Source organism: Macrobrachium nipponense, chromosome 25 (genome assembly GCF_015104395.2).
Source record: "Macrobrachium nipponense isolate FS-2020 chromosome 25, ASM1510439v2, whole genome shotgun sequence".
NCBI classification, from domain to species: domain Eukaryota; kingdom Metazoa; phylum Arthropoda; class Malacostraca; order Decapoda; family Palaemonidae; genus Macrobrachium; species Macrobrachium nipponense.
The window spans coordinates 73,995,942-74,015,731 of record NC_087214.1 but is presented as its reverse complement, the minus strand read 5'-3'; the positions used below and the strand labels follow the sequence as shown (position 1 = coordinate 74,015,731).

The window sequence follows — 19,790 nt, the reverse complement described above, 5'->3', positions numbered from 1 at the left end:
GTGCAAAGCTTTATTCCCTTAATTGTTTACTTTACTTATTATTTAGTTTAACTTTACTTTTGTTACTTCAAAATGTTTATTTAATTCGTGTGTATTATCCCTTTTTTGCAACCAAATTAGCCCCGAAAAATTACAGATTTGTTCCAACATGTAATACAAACCCTTGGTCCTTTAACATATGGAATGTAATCAGCGGCAGCTGGAACCGGTCGTAAGCTTCTGAACAAGGAGGTTCGGTAGTTAACTGCTTGTCCAGTAGTTGGGTGTTCAGCTCTGCTGGGAGGTGAAGCTTCACTTTGCTTTCGACCGCCGTTGGTGTCAGATGTGTTTTTCGCTGCTCTGCCCGCTGTACCGTATGCTGAGATACTTCATTGACAAGCACCTTCACATCAACGTCCTGGAGCTCAAGGCAGCGTTCCTCTCTCTCCAGGGACGGGTGATGGGACACTCAGTGGTGTTGATGAGCGACAACACAACGGTAGTGGCATACGTCAACAAACGGGGGCCTAGTGTCCCTCCCGTTGCAACAGTTAACGATACAGGTGCACAAGTGGGCGGTAGCTCACTCGGTAGAGCTGTCGGCCCTATACATTCCAGGCAAGAGGAATGTAGTGGCAGACAAGCTCAGCCGTCGGAATCTGGTGATAGGGACTGACTGGTCCATCCACCCAGACGTGGCGGAAAGGCTCTTCAACCTGTGGGGGCGTCCAGTCGTGGATCTGTTCGCCACCTGGCACAACAGAAAACTGGGTTTTCACTTATATAACTTACCCGGTGGTTACATATAGCTGTCGTCTCCTGACGTCACGGCAGAATTTGAAATTCGCGGTAGCGCTAATGGTTTGACAGGTGATCCCTCTACTCCCGCCCTCTACCGGGTACCGGGAACCATTCCAACAATAAATCAGAAGTTTCTGCCGTCGGAACCGGTAACACGGTTCCTCTGCTGGTTGGAATTTGGATTTGATCATCTTGGTTTTCTCCTTTTGGTGATGTACCTTGAGTTTACTGATCTTTTTGCTAGCGCTATAGTTTTTTTGGTTTTGATATTGTTGTCCTTTTTAGGAATTATTTTGAATTCTTCACGATGTCTGACACCGGCTCTATCAGTATAGGGTGTGCAGTAGTGGGTGTAAGACTAGACTTCTTAAAGCTTCACTTGATCCTCATTCTACTTGTGTTAGTTGTAGGGACGTGAATGTTCTTTTGAGAATACGTTGTGAAGAATGTAATCTCTTAAACATCTCAGGAGTGGAAGGCACTGGGAAAGTATATGAGAAAGTTAGAAAAAGATAGAATCAGAAAGGCTTCACAGAGATCTTCTTCTAAGTCAGTGAGTAGCCAGGATATTCCTCTGAATTCTGTTAATCCTGTTCCTATTAACCCCGTAGTGGTTGCTCCTGCCCTCGAATCTGTATCTCCCGATCCCGATCCCGTGTCAGTATTACGAGCCGATATGGACTCTAAATTTGTCTCTTAACTACCACTTCTTGCACTGTCTCACCCATTTTCTGCATAGTGGTGAGGAAAGAGACAAATTTAGAGTCCATATCGGCTCGTAATACTGACACGGGATCGGGATCGGGAGATACAGATTCGAGGGCAGGAGCAACCACTACGGGGTTAATAGGAACAGGATTAACAGAATTCAGAGGAATATCTGGCTACTCACTGACTTAGAAGAAGATCTCTGTGAAGCCTTTCTGATTCTATCTTTTTCTAACTTTCTCATATACTTTCCCAGTGCCTTCCACTCCTGAGATGTTAGAGACTTACATTCTTCACACGTATTCTCAAAAGAACATTCACGTCCCCTACAACTAACACAAGTAGAATGAGGATCAAGTGAAGCTTTAAGAAGACTAGTCTTACACCCACTACTACACACCCTATACTAAATAGAGCCGGTGTCGACATCGTGAAGAATTCAAAATAATTCCTAAAAAGGACAACAATATCAAAACCAAAATAACTACGTATAGCGCTAGCAAAAAGATCAGTAAACTCAAGGTACATCACCAAAAGGAGAAAACCAAGATGATCAAATCCAAATTCCAACCAGCAGAGGAACCGTGTTACTGGTTCCGACGGCAGGAAACTTCTGATTTATTGTTGGAATGGTTCCCGGTACCCGGTAGAGGGCGGGAGTAGAGGGATCACCTGTCAAACCATTAGCGCTACCGCGAATTTCAAATTCTGCTGTGACGTCAGGAGACGACAGCTATATGTAACCACCGGGTAAGTTAAATTACTTAGTGCAAGTGTAGTGGAGGAGGTGGTTGTTCGGCCCGTTCGTTCTCCTAGGTCTAGGCCCCTGTCAAACTCCCCAGATCCTGGGAGGAGGCATGCCGAAAACCGAAGGGAGGCGAGCGGGATCTGCTCCCAAGGAGCCGCCCCCTCAAGCAATCCTGTAGCCGTATCCCAGGATGCTGTCGCTCACCATTGGAAAGGTGTTGCGAGGAAGTGTTTTTCGTCAAGCGACTCTAGTTCAGATGTTTCCTCTTATAGAGGTTGGCGTAATAAGACTTCTAGACCGCTGAAAAGGTCTCGTGATGTTCCGCTTGCTGCGGTTCCCAAGAAGGTGGCGGCTGCCGAACCTTCTTGTAGTTTTTGGGAGGAGCCTGAAGCTTTTTCTCCGGCGGTTTCGATTTATCGCCCTTCTCTCATAGAAGTGGAGAAGCCGAACACGCACACTCCTTCGGAGCCTTCTCCAGAGCCTCCTCAAGCGATAACTTCTGCGGCTCCAGACGTGTTTGTGGATCATCCTTCTACTCCTCCAGTGCCTTCTATGTCGGTGGATCCTCAACCTTCGGTGTTTGAACAGATGAATGCCAAGTTAGGCAGTATCTTGGAGCTTTTTGGCAAGTCTCTCGTCCCCGAATGCGCTCCCGACCGCCTTACATCTTCCGCAGACTACTGTGCAGTCCTCTTCGCAGGCTCCTTTTCAGTCGCCTCTTCAGGCTCAGACTCTCCATGTGACTCCTCTTCAGGCTCAGACTCTCCATGTGACTCCTCTTCAGACGCCACTTCAGGCGCCTGGTCGGACTCCTTTCCTGACTCCGTCTATGGCGCCACGTCAGGCTCTCGCTCGAGTGCCAGCTCAGCCGCCAACGCAGCCACCAGCTCAGCCGCCCGGATTCGTCTCAGTACAGGCTCAGATGTCTTCTCCTGCTTTCTCACACCCTCCTCGGACGCATCAGGGTGTGACTTCGCCGAACAGGATTCCTCTTCCGATGGAATGTTCGCCAGTTTCGTCGAAGGAAGCTTCGGATTTGGAGGAAGAAGGAGAAGTACTTACAGAAAAAGACAAGCATTTGTCGGGGTATAAGCTCCTTTTACGATCCTTCGTTGACAACTTTGGAGATTCTTTTGCGCCTTCTGTTCCAGTTTCTCCTAGTTCGCAGTGGAAAAAAAAAAAGGACAGTAAGCCTGACTCCTCGTCCTCGTTCACGCGTCTCGTCCTCTCGATTTCGGCTAAGAAAGCTATCAAGAAAGTTAACGCTTGGCTTTTGGAGAAGAGGGAACAGGGGAAAAACCCCAATGTTTTTTGTGTCCCCTTCGAGACTTTTCCGTCAAGGAGCCGTGGTCTGTTATGACACTGGAGAAGTTTTTTCCCTGGGTGTGACTGCCTCTGCTCAGGGAGACTTTTCTAGTCTTGTGGACTCTTCCCGCAGAGCAGCCCTTAATACTGCTAAGATTTTCTTTTCAGCAAATGAACTGGAGCATCTTTGCAAGAGTGTTTTCCGTGTTTTTGAAGTTGTTAGCTTCCTGGATTGGGCCATTGCTTCGCTGGCCAGGAAAGTCAAGTCATTTGGACTTTCGGAGGAGCAGTTGAAGGATTTTGCCTCGGTACTGGATTGTATCGATAAAGGCATCTGTGATGGAGCTTCGGAGCTCACTGCCATTTTCGCCTCTGGAGTGTTGAAAAAGAGACAGATTTGGTGCTCCTTCTTGTCGAAAGGGGTCTCATCGAACCAGAAGTCTGCCTTGCTCTTCTCTCCTTTGGACAAGAAACACCTTTTTCTGCAAGAGATTGTGAGCGAGATCGCTCAATCTTTAACACAGAAAGCGACCCAGGATCTTTTATCACAGTCAGTGAAGAAGCCCAGGAAGATAGCTCCGGTTCTTTCTGCTTCTCGGAGTGCTCCCTCCACGGAAGCTCCTAAACCATTTTGAGGGAGAGCTCCCGTTCGATCTTTCTCCAGGTTTCGTGGGAGAGGTAGAGCCTCTTCTAAAACCACTCCCTCTTCCATCAAGAAGTAGGCGTGTAGTCCTCCACACAGCAGTAGGAGCCAGATTACACCTTTTCTGGCAGACCTGGTTTCATCTCGGAGCGGATCCTTGGACGGTCCAGGTCCTGAAGGAAGGATACACCATTCCGTTCATCAAGCACCCCCCTCTCACAGAATTTCCTGTGAATTTGTCAGCTTACTCGGAGAACTCCGAAAAATTTGCTGCCCTCCATGAAGAAGTTCTCGCCTTACTGGCAAAGAGGGCCATAGAGTTAGTGCACTCTCCGCAGGAACCAGGATTTTACAATCGCCTTTTCCTGGTAAAGAAGGCCACGGGGGGGTTGGAGACCGGTGTTGGACGGCAGTGCCCTGAACGTCTTTGTCTTGAAGACGAAGTTTTCTATGGAAACGACCCAATCGGTATTAGCAGCGCTTCATCCTGGAGATTGGATGGTTTCCATAGACCTTCGGGACGCCTATTTTCATATTCCGATTCATTCGGAATTGAGAAGATTCCTGAGATTCATGTTCCAGGGCCGCATTTATCAGTTCAGGGCCCTCTGCTTCGGCCTGTCGACAGCTCCACAAGTGTTCACCAGAGTTCTGTCGTCAGTAGCAAAGTGGCTTCATCTGGACGGGATACGAATCTCCATGTATCTAGACGATTGGCTTCTCAGGGCAAGGTCCAGACAGAAGTGTGTGGAGGACCTACAAAAGACTTTAAGGCTGACGGAAAGCCTAGGTTTGTTAGTAAACAAGGAAAAGTCATGTCTCACTCCTTCTCAGGAGATAGTTTATTTGGGAGTGAGACTGAATTCAGTTCTTTTTCAGGCTTTTCCGTCTCTCCAAAGGATCGACTCTTGCCTGAACAAGATAGACGAATTTCTCGTCAGACAAACTTGCTCGGCGAATCAGTGGATGAGCCTTTTAGGAACCTTGGCCTCAATAGAGCAATTTGTAAGTCTGGGCAGGCTCAACATGAGACCACTTCAATTTTACTTGAAGCAGAAGTGGCAAAGGAAGAAGTTCCCAGACTCCTCCTGTTCCCCATCTCGGAAGGAATCAAACAGGACCTCCTTTGGTGGAAATCAGAAGGAAGGCTAGAGGAAGGCTTTGTCTCTAAGCCAGTTGAGCCCCAACCTTATGCCTTTGTCAGACGCATCGGAACAAAAGGGTGGGGGAGCTACTCTGGCTAGAAAGGAAGTGGTCAGGGGGGGGGGAACTTTGGGGCAGAATTCATTCAGGAGAAGCTGGCACATAAATCTAAAAGAGTTGAAGGCAATTCATTTGGCTCTAATGCACTTAAAGACAGAGGTAAGAGGGAAAGTAGTGCTGGTTCAAGCAGACAACACCACGGCTCTCTCTTACATTAAAAAACGGGGGGACACACTTGTTCTCTCTGTGTGAGGCAGCGAGAGACCTACTCATTTGGGCGAAAGAGAACAAGGTTGTCTTGAGCACAAGATTTATTCAAGGCTCGATAATGTAAAGGCAGACATTCTCAGCAGGAGAGGACAAGTCCTCTCCACAGAGTGGACGTTACATCCTCAAATATGCAAGAAGCTTTGGAGGATTTGGGGATGTCCTCAGTTGGATCTCTTCGCCACAAACAAGACAGCTCGTCTACCACTGTATTGCTCCCCAGTTCCAGATGAGGAGGTGTTTACAGTGGATGCCATGCTTCTGGACTGGTCAAATCTGGATCTGTATGCCTTTCCGCCTTTCAAAATGCTAAGATTAGTTCTGGCAAAGTTCAGAGGTCATCAGAACGTCAGGATGACTCTGATAGCCCCCTTTTGGCCGGCCAGGGAATGGTTTCCGGATCTACTACTGCTGTTGACGGACTTCCCCCCGAGAGAGTTACCGTTAAGGAAGGATCTACTCAGACAGCCCCACTTTCTGAGGTTCCATCACAACTTGTCCGCTCTTCGACTAGTCGCCTTCAGACTGTCGAGCATCTCCTCAGAAAGAGAGGATTTTCAAAGAGAGCTTCAAGGGCTATTGCTAGACCCAGAAGAGAATCCTCTGATCGAGTGTACCAAGCTAAGTGGGTCCAATTCAGAGCTTGGTGCAAAGAAGAAGGAATTTCGTCTTCTAAGACCTCTATAGCTCAGTTAGTTAACTTCCTTCTTTTTCTTCGTGAGAATAAGAAGCTTTCTACCCAGACGATTAGGGGTTATAGAGCTATGTTGTCTTCTGTGTTCAGACATCGAGGATTAGACATTTCTAATAATCAAGACCTCTCAGACCTGATTCGTTCCTTTGATACGACCAAGACAAAGGAGTCAAGAACAGTAGCTTGGAACCTGGATGTAGTTCTTAAATGGTTGATGTCAGATAGATTCGAACCGATCTCCTCTAGTTCTTTTAGAGATCTGACTAGGAAGACACTTTTTCTTTGTGCTTTAGCATCAGCTAGAAGAATCAGTGAGCTGCATGCTATTGATAAGAGAGTTGGATTCGCTAAGGGCAATGCCATTTGCTCATCAATGCTGGGGTTTTTGGCTAAGAATGAAAAATCCCTCACGTCCTTGGCCTCGTTCTTTCTCTATAAAGAACATTTCGGAGTTAGTGGGGCCTAATGAGCCTGAATGTCTTCTCTGTCCAGTGAGAGCACTTAGACATTATGTGCAAAGGACCAAAGGTATAAGAGGTAAGAGTGATAACCTATGGTGTTCAGTGAAAGATCCTTCTCCTCGTCTTTCTAAAAATGTGCTCTCCTTCTTTTTAAGGAATTTGATTTCTGAGGCACACGGACAATGTCAGGACTCAGATATCAAAGTGTTTAAAGTCAAAGCTCATGAAATTAGAGCAGTGTCTACGTCTATGGCCTTTAGACGTAATCTGTCTTTGAAAGACATTATTAAATCTACATATTGGAGAAGCAATTCTGTCTTTGCATCTCATTATCTGACAGATTTGCAAACCACATATGAAAATTGCAGTACATTGGGGCCATTCATTGTGACTGACACGGTATTGGGTGAGGGAGAGAAGGATGTATCCCATCCTCACTAACTTTTCTCCTTGATTAGTGTATTTTTAAGGTTGTCTGAAGATACAGGGAGTTTTTTGAGTATCTTTCAGTCTTTTAATGTCTTGGTGTATTTCTTAACGGTTGTGGTGATCCCTCGTTTTTCATTGTATTTTGTGGTGATTTGTACTGCGCCCTGAGCAGGGGCATTATAGTCTTGTCCGTTACGGTCACGTCCTCAACGGCAAGTACTTATTATTGTGTCCGACACATGGATCCATATATCCTGTCGGTACAATAAAGGCCAGCAGACTACAGAGGCAGTAACCACTGAGTCAGCGGTCTTTAAAGGTAAGGAACCTATATCTTCGGATAATTCCAACAGTTGTTATTTTAGCTGCCATTGTCCCACCACCTAAATGTGTCAATCAGCTATATGTAACCACTTGGTAAGTTATATAAGTGAAAATGACATTTTTATAATAATATAAAGTTTCACTTATACTTACCCGGTGGTTACATAACGAAGCCCGCCCTCCTCCCCTCATATGGACAGGTAGGCATGAAACTTCTGATTTATTGCTATATGTAACCACCGGGTAAGTATAAGTGAAACTTTATATTATTATAAAAATGTAATTTTCTACTCAGTTGTGCTGGACCCGTGGGCACCTGCAGAGGACGCTCTTCAATATCCTTAGGACAACCTCTTCGTGTACGCCTTTCCCCCGTTCTCATTCGCAAGGTGATCAGCAGGGTGCTGGTCACCGCAAATCTTCGGATGATTCTGGTGGCACCCAAATGGCCTCAGGCTGTTTGGTATTCGGACCTGCTGGCTCTTCTCGCCGAAGCATTGAGAGAGATTCCCTCCTGTCGCAGCCACACATGGAACGGTACCACCGATCGGTTCGGTCCCTGTCTCTTCACGGCTGGCTGTTATCCACCATCTCTTGCGAGCGAGAGGCTTTTCTCGCCGAGCAGCAACAGAGATGGCGGGATACCTCAGGCAGTCCTCTGCAGCTGTGTACCAGGGGAAGTGGTCCATCTTCTGTGGTTGGTGTCGTGGACGGGGACTCTCTTCTCTCAGAGCCACTCTTCAGCAGGTAGTGGATTTCCTGATGTTCTTTCACCGAGAGAAGCTCCTCTCCGTCTCTGCAGTGAAAGGCTACAGAGCCGCCCTGGCCCTAGTCCTTAAGCTGTGGGGAGTGGACATCTCCACCTCCATGGAGATCTCCCTCCTGATGAAGAGCTTCTAGAGGTCATGCCCACCCAGGGAACTCAGGCCCGCGGGTTGGGATGTGACTGTTGTCCTTAGGAGTTTGACTCGAAGACCCTTCGAGCCACTCCGGGAGTCGTCAGACAGGGATCTGACCCTCAAGACTGTCTTTCTTCTGGGCCTGGCATCTGCAAAGAGAGTAGGGGAACTTCATGGTCTTTCCTTCGATGTTAAGCACACGAGGGGATGGAGATCTGTGACGCTCTATTTCGTCTCGGATTTCGTAGCGAAGACTAGTTAGTCATTCACGATCCCCTCCCTGAAGGACTACACCGACGATGATGCGGATGAGATGTTACTTTGTCCTGTGAGGGCGCTACGGCACTATCTGAAGAGAACTTGTCACCTCAGGCCTGAGCGTCGACGCCTCTTTGTTAGTACCAGGATTACCAAGGTGTCCAAGAACACACTTTCGTTCTGGCTTCATGAGGTGATCAGGAAGGCGTACACTTCGGATAGGAGTGACGACACTGGTACCCTTCGTCCGAGAGCTCACGAAGTTAGAGGTATTGGTCCAACCCTTGCGTTCCGCAAGAACTTCTCCATGGCACAGGTGCTGAAGGCAGGGGTTTGGGCCAACCAGACCACCTTCACATCTTTTTATCTTCGGGATATCGCCCACAGGTCCTTGGACACCTTTTCCTTGGGACCTTTGGTGGCTGCTCAACAAGTTGTGTAGCTTACCCAGCTCCCGAGCGGACAGAACAGCATCGCATCCTTGTGTGACTGCGTGATTGGGCGAGCGAATGAGAGAGTGACTGGCTTCTCTTCCTCCCCCTTTCTCTCCTCTACCTGTGGGCAGAGGGCTGCGGTCGTCATACGCTGGACAGGAGGCCGATGCAGGTAAGCTACTCAACTGCGCTCCATCCTATCCCTTTCAGTAGGGGTGGGAGCGGTTATCCACCACTCCCCTAACAAGGGGGGGAGTGGATGCCAACAAGAGACAAACCCATGACCTTATACTTGGCTCTTGAAGTAGGAACTAGTTCTTGCTTGCTATTCATAAGAGGCACACTTGCCTCCCTCTTATGAATTTGGTCCAGAGGTCTGACATCTGATCCTGCGGTGAACACCCCGATCAGCTGGGCAGAGGCTAAGATCCCTCCCTCTACTCTTACGACCAGGGAGGGAACCAAGGTCGGATGAACACCAGTCTGTTCTTAAGACTAGGATTCCACCCACCAATAAGTGAGTCTTTCATATGTTAAAGGACCGAGGGTTTGCATTACTTGTCGGAACAAATCACAATTTGTCGTAAATTGTATTTTTCCTTACTATACAAACCTGAGGTCCTTTACACATAGTCCCACCTCATGCCACCCCTCACTCTGTTCCTGGGTCCAAAGCAAAGTGAAGCTTCACCTCCCAGCCGGGCAGGACGCCTGACTACCGGACAAGCAGTTAACCCCTAAACGCCAAAGCGGTATTTTAAAAATCGTCTCCCATATGCCGGCGGCGTTTGCGAGTGAGCGCCGAAGGGGAAAAAATGTTTTTGTACATGCAACTTCCCCGGCAGATATACTTAGCTATAGTCTCCGACGTCCCTGACAGAAATTGAAATTTCGCGGCACACGCTACAGGTAGGTCAGGTGATCTACCCAGCGGCGGGACTAGGAACCATTCCCGTTTTCTAATCAGATTTTCTCTATCGCCGGTTCCAACAACACCCTTGTTGGTTCCTCCTGATTTGATTTTCGTTTTTTGCTTGCCATGGATCTTGTTGGACTGTCTTTTGGTGAAGTATTGGATCGTTGGCTTGGCATACGCTTTTGTAGATTGTTCTTAGGATTTTGCTTTTGGATTACTCTTATAATGTCTGACTCTGGTATTGTATATAGTGTGTGTGATGGATGGCTGTAAGGTGAGACTACCGAAGGGTTCGGTAGATCCTCACACTGTATGCATGAGGTGTCAGGAGAGTGAATGTTCAATTAATAATCCTTGTACGGAATGTGAAGGTTTAAATGAGGAAGGATGGAATTCTCTATCTTCGTATTTGAGGAAGCTAGAGAAAGACAGAGTTAGGAAGGCATCGTCCAGAAGCGCCAGTAGGTCTCGTTCCAACGAGCTAGTTGAGGGCACTTTAGTTCCTAACCCAAATGTAGTAGTTGCATCCTCTCCTGCAGTTTCAGCTCCTCCCTTCACCGAACCTGCGGATTCGTCTTCAGAGATGGCTACTATGAAAGCCGCTCCACGCAGGATGGAGTTGCAATTGCTTGCAATGCAAGGTAAGAGTGCTGTGAATAGTGAGTGCAGTGTTCCCAGTGCAGTGGAGGGGGCGTCTGATCAGCTCCACAATGCTCCCAGGTCTAGACCTCTTCCAAACTCCCAGGCCCAGTGGAGGAGGAATGTCTAAAACCGTAAGGAGGTTGTGGAGAATCCCCACCGGTCAGGCGTCCCTTCGGCAGGTTCTGTTGTCTCGACCCAGACTGCCATGGATCGCCACAGAAAAGGCATCCTGAGGAAGTGCTTTTCATCTGATTCGGCTTCTCCAAGGCGCGGATGGAGTTCAGCTGAGGAGTCTCGTCCTTTGAAGAGAGCCTGGAAGGCTCCCAGCAGTATTTTCGACTTCAGCCTGGAGCGCTTCCCTGAGGAGTCCCCTGTGGACAGGAAGAGAGCCAAGAGAGCCCCAGTCAGCCCTGCTTCTCGTACAACTCGTCCTTCTTCGTCGAAGCCTCGCTCGCCTTCTCCAGAAGGAGATCAGGAGAAGTCCACTACACGGATCCTTATTAACCTCCAGGAGCAACTTTCTACGTTGATGGGCGCTCTGGTTAAGGACCCTCCCTGCAAGAAGGACATCGCTCTCCCGATCAAGAGGTCTAAGCTCCCTCCTCGCAAGAGGAGTGCCTCTCGGGACAGGAGCCCTTCTCTGAGAAGCTCCAAGTGCCTCTCCCCTGTTAGACGCTCTCCTCCTTGCAGGCGCGATTCTCCTGACAGGCGCTCTACTTCTGATAGACGCTCCTCTTCTCTCAAGCGCTCTTTGCCTGATAGATGCGCCTCTCCTCGCAGGCGCTCCTCTATTGGCAGGCACTCCTCTCCAACCAGGTGCTCGCCTCCCAGCAGGTGCTTCGCGTCTGACAGGCGCTATACTCCTGACAAATGCGCCTCTCCTCTCAGGTGCGTTTCGCCTGATAGAAGCGCCTCTCTTAGCAGGCGCTCGTCTTCCATCGGGCACTTTTCTCCTTGCAGGCGCTCGTCTTCCATCGGGCACTTTTCTCCTTGCAGGCGTGATTCGCCTGACAGGCGCTTTGCTCCTGGTAGGCGCTCTTCTGCGGATAGAAGCGACTCTCCTACTGGACGTCCTTCTCCCTTTAAGCGCTCGGTTACCGCTCGACGTTTTTCTCCTGGCAGCCTTGCAGAAGTAGCAGCCTCGTCTCACCAACGCCTTCGTGTAGATACGGAAGAGGACTTACAAGACGTCTCGGAGGAGGAAGTCCCCAGAACAGCAGCCCTTTCGGACTACAATATTTTAGCGGCCCTGCTGGTGCAGGAATTTGGAGATTCTCTTAGCCCAGCTGCTCCTCCCTCTCCTCGGTCTCTTTTCACCAGCACCAAGACATCGAAGGGATCCTCCTTCCTGAAGATGCGCCCAACCATCTCGATGAAGAAAGCCTTACAAGGAGTTGGGGATTGGCTCAAGTCCAAAGAGGAGGCAGGGAAAACAGTTTTTTCTTGTCCTCCCTCCAAGCTCTCGGGCAAACAGGGTATTTGGTACGAGACAGGAGAGCCGATGGGGTTGGGACTCCCCTCATCGGCAGAAGCGGACTTCTCCACTTTGGTGGATTCCGCTAGAAGACATTCCCTTCTGACGGCCAAGACTATGTGGGGAATGACCGAACGGGACCATTTCCTTAAGAGACTCTTTCGGGTACTGGAAGTCTTTAACTTTTTAGATTGGTCCCTTGGGGCATTGTCCAGGAAGACTCTTGACCCAGAGTTTCTGGGACCAGAGGAGCTGAATAGCATTCTGTCTTGCATGGACAAGGCAGTCAGGGACGGATCGGGGGAGTTGGCCTCTCTCTTCGGGGCAGGAATTCTGAAGAAGAGAGCGGTATACAACTCGTTCCTCACAAAATCTGTATCCCCGGTCCAAAGGGCGTCCTTGCTTTAAGCCCCCTTTTCGAACCAGCTGTTCCCGAACAAGTTGGTGAAGGATATTTCTCACTCCCTGGCGGAGAAGGCAACTCAGAGTCTGTTGGCGCAGTCTTCGAGGAAGGCGAGACCAGCGGCTTCCTCCGTCAGAAAGGAGAAATTTCCTGCTCAAGAGCCTTTTTGAGGGAGCCCTTCACACAGAGCCTCTTTCAGAGGAAAAAACCCGAGAAGCGTGGTAGGTCTTCTATTAGGCCCTTCAAGAGGGCTAAATAAGAATCAAGTCCTCCAGACTACAGTAGGTGCCAGGCTTCTCGAGTTTGCAGAAGCCTGGGCACAGAGAGGAGCGGACAACTGGTCCCTCTCTATTTTGAGGAAGGGATACCTCATCCCCTTCAGGGAAAGGCCTCCCTTAACTACAACTCCAAGGGAGCTTTCAGCCAAGTACAAAGACCCCGTTCTGCGGCGAACCCTTCTTCAACTGGTAGATCAAATGCTGGAGAAGGAGGCCATAGAGCCAGTTCAGGATCCCCACTCCCAGGGATTCTACAATCGCCTGTTCCTCGTGCCGAAAGCCTCGGGGTGGGTGGAGACCTGTTCTGGACGTAACCGCCTTGAATCTCTTTGAAGAGAAGAGGAAGTTCTCTATGGAGACTACCTTTTCAGTTCTCACTGCTCTTCGACCGGGAGATTGGATGGTTTCCCTGGATCTTCAGGACGCATACTTCCACGTACCTATTCATCATTCTTCAAGGAAGTACCTGAGATTCATGGTCCAAATAAAGATTTTCCAATTCAGGGCCTTGTGCTTTGGCCTGTCGACGGCTCCACAAGTTTTCACGGGGCTCATGAAGAATGTAGCCCTGTGGCTGCATCTGAAGGGGGTGAGACACACTCTTTATCTAGACGACTGGCTTATTCACGCCGAGTCGAAGATTCGATGTCTGGAGGACTTGCAAGTGACATTAGAAATGACCCAGTCCCTTGGACTGTTGATAAACCACGAGAAGTCCCAGATGGTCCCCAGTCAGAGCATCATGTATCTGGGGATTCTGATGGATTCTCTGGGTTTTCGAGCGTTTCCATCCCCGGAAAGAATAGAACGGGGCATGGAAAAAGTGACTACCTTCTTAGAGAGAGGACAGTGCTCCACGAGGGCATGATTGAGTCTTCTGGGGACACTTTCCTCGCTGGAACAGTTCTTCTCTCTAGGAAGACTTCACTTGAGACCCCTTCAGTTCTACCTGAAGCGGATGTGGGATCAGAGGTCGGGAGACCTTGCGGACACCTTCCCGATCCTAGAAGGGGTAAAAAAGGAGCTGAATTGGTGGCTTTTACCTCTCAGAATGAACAAAGGCTTGTCTCTACTAAAGCCGAACCCGCGCCTAGTGTTGTTCTCAGATGCGTCAGTCGGGATGGGGAGCAACACTAGGGGCGAAAGAAGTGTCAGGCACCTGGAATGGGGACCAGGTGAACTGGCACATCAACAAGAAAGAGTTATTAGCAGTCTTTCTGGCCCTGATGAGTTTCGAATCAGAAGTCAGAGGCTCAGTGGTCCAGGTCAACTCGGACAACACCACAGCTCTGGCATATATAAGGAAACAGGGAGGGACTCATTCCATCTCCCTGTACAAAACAGCAAGAGACCTGTTGCTGTGGGCAGGGGAGAGAGAAATAACGCTTCTCACCAGGTTTGTTCAGGGAGAGAAGAACGTAAGGGCGGACCTGCTGAGCAGGAGAGATTAAGTCCTCCCCACAGAATGGACTCTCCATCTAGACGTTTGCCAGATGTTGTGGAGCCTTTGGGGCAGACCAAACATAGACCTTTTTGCCACGAATTGGAACAAGAGACTGGACAACTTTGCTCCTCCATTTTGGATCCGAGAGCAATAGCAGTAGACGCACTCCTTCTAGACTGGACAGGGATAGATGGGTACGCGTTTCCCCCATTCAAGATTTTGGGGGAAGTATTGAGAAAGTTCGTCTCCTCAAGAGGAACGAAACTAACTCTGGTCGCTCCCTTTTGGCCCGCTCAGGAATGTTCACAGAGGTACTGGTATGGACGGTGGACTTCCCCAGATCTCTTCCACTCAGGAGAGATCTGCTCAGACAACCCCACTTCGACAGGTTTCACAAAAACCTCCCCGCTCTCTGCCTGACTGCCTTCAGACTATCGAGAGACTTGTCAGAGCGAGATGCTTTTCGCGCAAAGCTGCTAGCGTGATCGCCAGAGCCCGCAGGTCATCAACCTTGCGAGTCTACCAGTCGAAGTGGGAAGTGTTTCGGAGATGGTGCAGGACGAAGAAACTATCCTCATCCAATACCTCTGTGACCATAATTGCTGACTTCCTTCCCTTTTTAAGAGAAGAATGCAACTTAGCGGTCTCGACGATTAAAGGTTATCGTAGCATGCTATCCACGGTGTTCAGGAACAGGGACCTGAATATCGCAGAGGTAAAGATCTGCATGATCTTATCAGATCTTTCGAGACCACTAAGAAGAAGTCCTCTAGACCTCCCAGTTGGAACTTAGATGTCGTTTTCAAGTTCCTGGTATCAGAGAAGTTCGAACCTCCTCAACAGGCGTCCTTCAGGGACCTGACTAGAAAGTCGCTGTTTCTTATAGCTCTGGCGACTGCTAAAAGAGTTAGTGAGTTACAGGCTCTGGATGCTAGAGTAGGGTTTAAAGGCGAGTCGGCGATCTGCTCCTTTAAACCTTTGTTCTTAGCTAAGAACGAGAATCCCTCTAAACCCTGCCCCAGAAGTTTTGCGGTCAAAGGACTCTCACACTTAGTGGGAAGAGAGATAGAGAGATCCCTGTGACCTGTCAGGACCCTTAAATTCTACCTTGAAAGGAAAAAGATGCTTAAGGATAGCCTAGAGTGTCTCTGGTGTTCTGTCAGAGATCCTAGAAGGCCCATTTCTAAGAACGCTCTGGCGTTCTTTATGAGGAGCGTCATAAAGGAGGCGCATGCAGCATGCAAAGAAGAGCAGTTTAGGGTCCTTAGAGTTAGAGCACATGAAGTGAGGGCTATCGCGACATCTCTGGCGTTTCAGAAAAATATGTCGTTGAACGATGTCGTAGCCTCTACATACTGAAGATGCAACTCAGTGTTTGCTTCTCACTACTTGAGAGTCGTAAGAGTGACATACGATAAGTGCTTCTCTTTGGGTCCCTACGTATCTGCAGATTCAGTGCTGGGACAGGGAGCTGAGACTAATCCTTGTTAGTTTAGTTTAGTTTTATTTTAATTTGGTGTTGTGTTTTTATGGTTGTTTGGAAGAGGGTTAAGTGGTAACTCCTTTCAATTGTTAGGTGTAACACGGGTTAGAGATGGTCAGGTGGTTGGGATTGGTTTTGTGCTCCTTGATAGTGCCAAAGGCAAAGGTTTTGTCATGTAAGTGGGTTAGCCCCCATTTCGGTCGAGTTAAAGTTGACTGAAGGACGAATTTTTTCTATTTATCGTTATTTATATGAAAATATTTCAAAACTGATTAAAGCTACAACCATAGGTTGTTTTTTGTTGTATTCTACATGTAATTGCGCACATTTTCATATATAAAGCTTTATGTACGGCTAATTTAAAATGGTGCAAACATTACGACAATCAGACGAAAAAATTTATGATTATTTTGGAAGAGTTACCGCGCGGACGTAAGGAAAAAGTTTAATTCATAAATTTGCCATAAATTGAAATATTGTGCTATAGACTTCCAATTTGTTGCAAAATAAAGGTAAATGATTTATTATTAATAGAATATAAGAGTTTTAGCTTCCAATTGCATTTTTCGACCATTTCGGTAGAGTCAAAGTTGACAGAAGGTTGAAATTTTGGCACTTATCGTTATTTATATAAAAAAATTTCAAAACTGATAAAAGCTACAACCATGAGTGGTTTTTTGTTGTATTCTACATGAAATTGCGCTCATTTTCATATATAATACTCCATGTAACGGCCAATATAAAATGGTGCAAAAATTATGTCAGTGATGAAATAATTTCTGAGATGTGTCGCTGATACTTTTTAGTGCGAGAAGAAAGAAATTTGCGCTTACGCACCTATGTAACGATTGTAAACAAAACAATGCCTTGATCCGTGAACTCCCAGCATCCCCCAAGGCGGGTGATTCAAAAGTTTTTGCCTAGTAGGCCTATAACTATTTTTCCGCGAATTAAAAAAAATTTTTTTTTTATATCGACGTACCATATGTCCAATCGGCACCCAACAGACAATTTATATCGACGTTTAATACATCCAATCGGCGTTAAAGGGTTAACTACCGAACCTCCTTGTTCAAAAGCTTATGACCGGTTCCAGCTGCCGCTGATTACATTCCATATGTTAAAGAACCTCAATTTACGACAAATTATGATATTTCTGAAGTACGAGCAGACGACAGAAAAAAAGATTCATCGTTGCCCATTTAGTGGAGCTTCACACATACGCCGATGCATTTACAAATTGTTTTCATGAATTCTAGTTGTCATAGTGATGCAGTAATGATAAAATTGTTGTAATATGTATATAGTATACTACAAATGGATATGCTAATTTCACTTATTTTCCCGGTTTTGTGTAAGTCTTATGACCAGTTTGGAGGGTAAACACATACCAATTGACAACACTGATAAACAATTGAAGAGCTCAAAACACTGCAAAGAATGCCATAGTTCCCTTAGATAAGTACTGGTTAGAGGTCGGATTTACAATTGTTGTGATGAAAGTGCCCCAGCGTCTATGGGTACAAGTGATGTGCGGATTTAGCACAGGTAATGGGAAGTTGTTGACACAAGTGACTCCGTAAACAGCGAGATGGTGTCAATCTTCTAAACTTTTTTAATCATAAGTAAAATTTTCGAAAGCATTTTGGGGTAGTGTGCACTGCGTTGGCCACACTTTTCATTGCCCTCTGTTTAAATCTTAAAATATGGCCTTAATTTTTAACTTTGGAGAAAATACCTACTTCGAAAGGAGAATAGAGGTCTTGAGCTCCTGCTATCACCACCAACTCCTCATGACTGATGACTATCTCCGGTGTGAGGACGTTTTAAGTACTTTTTCGGAGGATGGCCAAAACCGCAGTAGTCGGTGAGTTGGCCAGTCCACCCGGTTGTTTACCATATATTTTTATTTTGTAAGTATTAACAATAACCTATTATATATTAAATTTTTATGTATTGCCTGTAGAAGTGAAATTTATAAAAAAAATTATTTTAAAAGAGGTATTTTACTGTATATTCTCAGATGCCTTTCTTTGCAGAATACTCCCATTCAATTTGCAATTTCGTTATTTCATGAAATTAATAACTATAAGATATTTCTTTCATATTCACAAAAAAGTTTGAAATGTATTGAAAGGAAATTGAGTTGCAGTTTTTCATAAAAATCAATGGTAATTCATTTGTTGTCAATTTCATAAGTGGGGAAATCGTTAAAACCCTCAAGAGTGATGTTTGTTATTTGTCCACTCATAGCTCCTGCTTTTGTTTGCCTAACCCATAGGGGGTTGGTGCCGTCAGTTTGCCTCACAGGGTGCCCTGTTAGCATTACTGAAGGTTCTTTGCAGCATCCCTCTGGCCACGAGCTGCAAACCCTTTTGTTCCAATTACAGGCAGTCCCCAGGTTACGAGGGGGGTTCCGTTCTTGAGACGCGTTGTAACCCGAAAATCGTTGTAAGCCGGCATCATCAAAAATCCTAAGAAAACTTTACTTTTAATGCTTTGGGTGCATTGAAAACTATGTAAACTGCATTCTTATTGCATTTTACATAAAAAAAAAAACATTCAAATACTATTGATTATTTTGCATTTTTGGTGTCATATTACTTCTGCCAGATCAGTATTGGAGGTGCTGTAACCCTGGAAATAACTTCTAATGAAAATAATTGAAAAGCGCCTTAACCTCGGAATGTCGTAAGCCAAACCAGTCATAACCCGGGGACTGCCTGTACTGTACCTCCCTCCATCTTACTTTCCACCCTCTCTAACAATTGATTCGTAGTGCAACTGTGAGGTTTTACTCCTTTTCAACCTTTTACGGTCAATTTCCGTTTCAGCACTGAATGACCTCAAAGGTCCCAGTGCTTGGCCTTAATTTTATATTCAACTCAAAACTTATTTCACATTTAACTGCACAATAGGAAAAGCTGTCGCAGATGTGTTTTTGATTTTGACAGAATCTTATTTTGCTAGATAATGGCGTTTTTGACATTTGGATTGTGGATACTTGGAGGTTCAGCATTGATAATGACTAAAGCTATTTGGTAGCTTTTGAAACTAACGACTCATCAGTGTATGTAATCTTGTATAATTTATGTGCACTGTTATTTACTTATCCATGCAGCCTTTTTTAGTGTTATATTTTTGTAATTCGATATAAAAATAACTTCTGTTGAAGTTGGTAGGGTAGTTAAAGATTGTAGTTTGGAATGCTTTTGGTACATTAAGATAGCACATGTAACAATGTAAAGTGAAGTAATTGTTATGAAAACATGTAATAGACTCAGAAGCCTCACATAGTTTTAAGATTGCACAACAATTGCACATTGTTGTTTTATGAAGACTTCATGTTCAGTATTTACCTTTCAGACTGAACAAATGAGTGATGTAGGAAATCCGAGGCGGGACAGTGATGAGATGAGCGTAGCGTCTGACTTCAGTATTATTCCTGAAAGTTTTGTAAGTTACCAAGTCTTAAAGATGTTATACATTTGTGGAATTTACTTTTCAACTCACTGATTTAATATGTATATGCATATATGTTCAAGCTTACTTCACAGAATCCCTTGTGAAAATTTTTTTTATTTGTTTTGCAGACTGGACAAGAGGACATCTCTCCTGGGGACCATAGAGTCATGGCGCACAGTATGGCTTCGTATCAGTCTGACCATTTTCAGGTGCCTTCAGCAGAGGCAACATTTGGCAAAGTAAGCGCTTCAAGCTTGTCATGTATGTAGTATTTGAATGTAGTTGTACTTGTGTGGTAGATTGAAAATTTAAGGCATTTACAGAATTCTTCGTCATCTTTGTACTTTTGACAAGAGAATTAGGCTAGAGGGAGAGAAGAAAAGACTTACTACATCAGTTTTCTAGTTTGTGGTGTGCAAGATTCTGATAAGTCTTACTGTACTATTAATTGCTAGTTACCCTCTTAGAGTTGGTAATAGTATTCACAATTATGTTTATACCAAAGATACAGTGAGTAGTATACTTTGAGCAC

The 19,790-nt window shown here is 46.3% G+C and overlaps 1 protein-coding gene across 9 annotated transcripts in view; it reads left to right on the top strand.

Annotated features, from left to right (window-relative positions):
- Positions 1-19,790, top strand: part of LOC135199537 (tax1-binding protein 1 homolog) — an 83,011-nt gene that overhangs the window by 19,792 nt on the left and 43,429 nt on the right. For 8 of the 9 annotated variants that reach the window (XM_064227688.1, XM_064227687.1, XM_064227681.1 and 5 more), the window contains exons 2-3: positions 19,160-19,249; positions 19,387-19,497. In XM_064227688.1, coding sequence (XP_064083758.1) covers positions 19,160-19,249; positions 19,387-19,497 — 201 coding nt within the window. Of the gene's footprint in view, positions 1-18,841; positions 18,864-19,159; positions 19,250-19,386; positions 19,498-19,790 lie in introns of those variants that run through there. The other variant, XM_064227686.1, reaches the window with a different exon arrangement.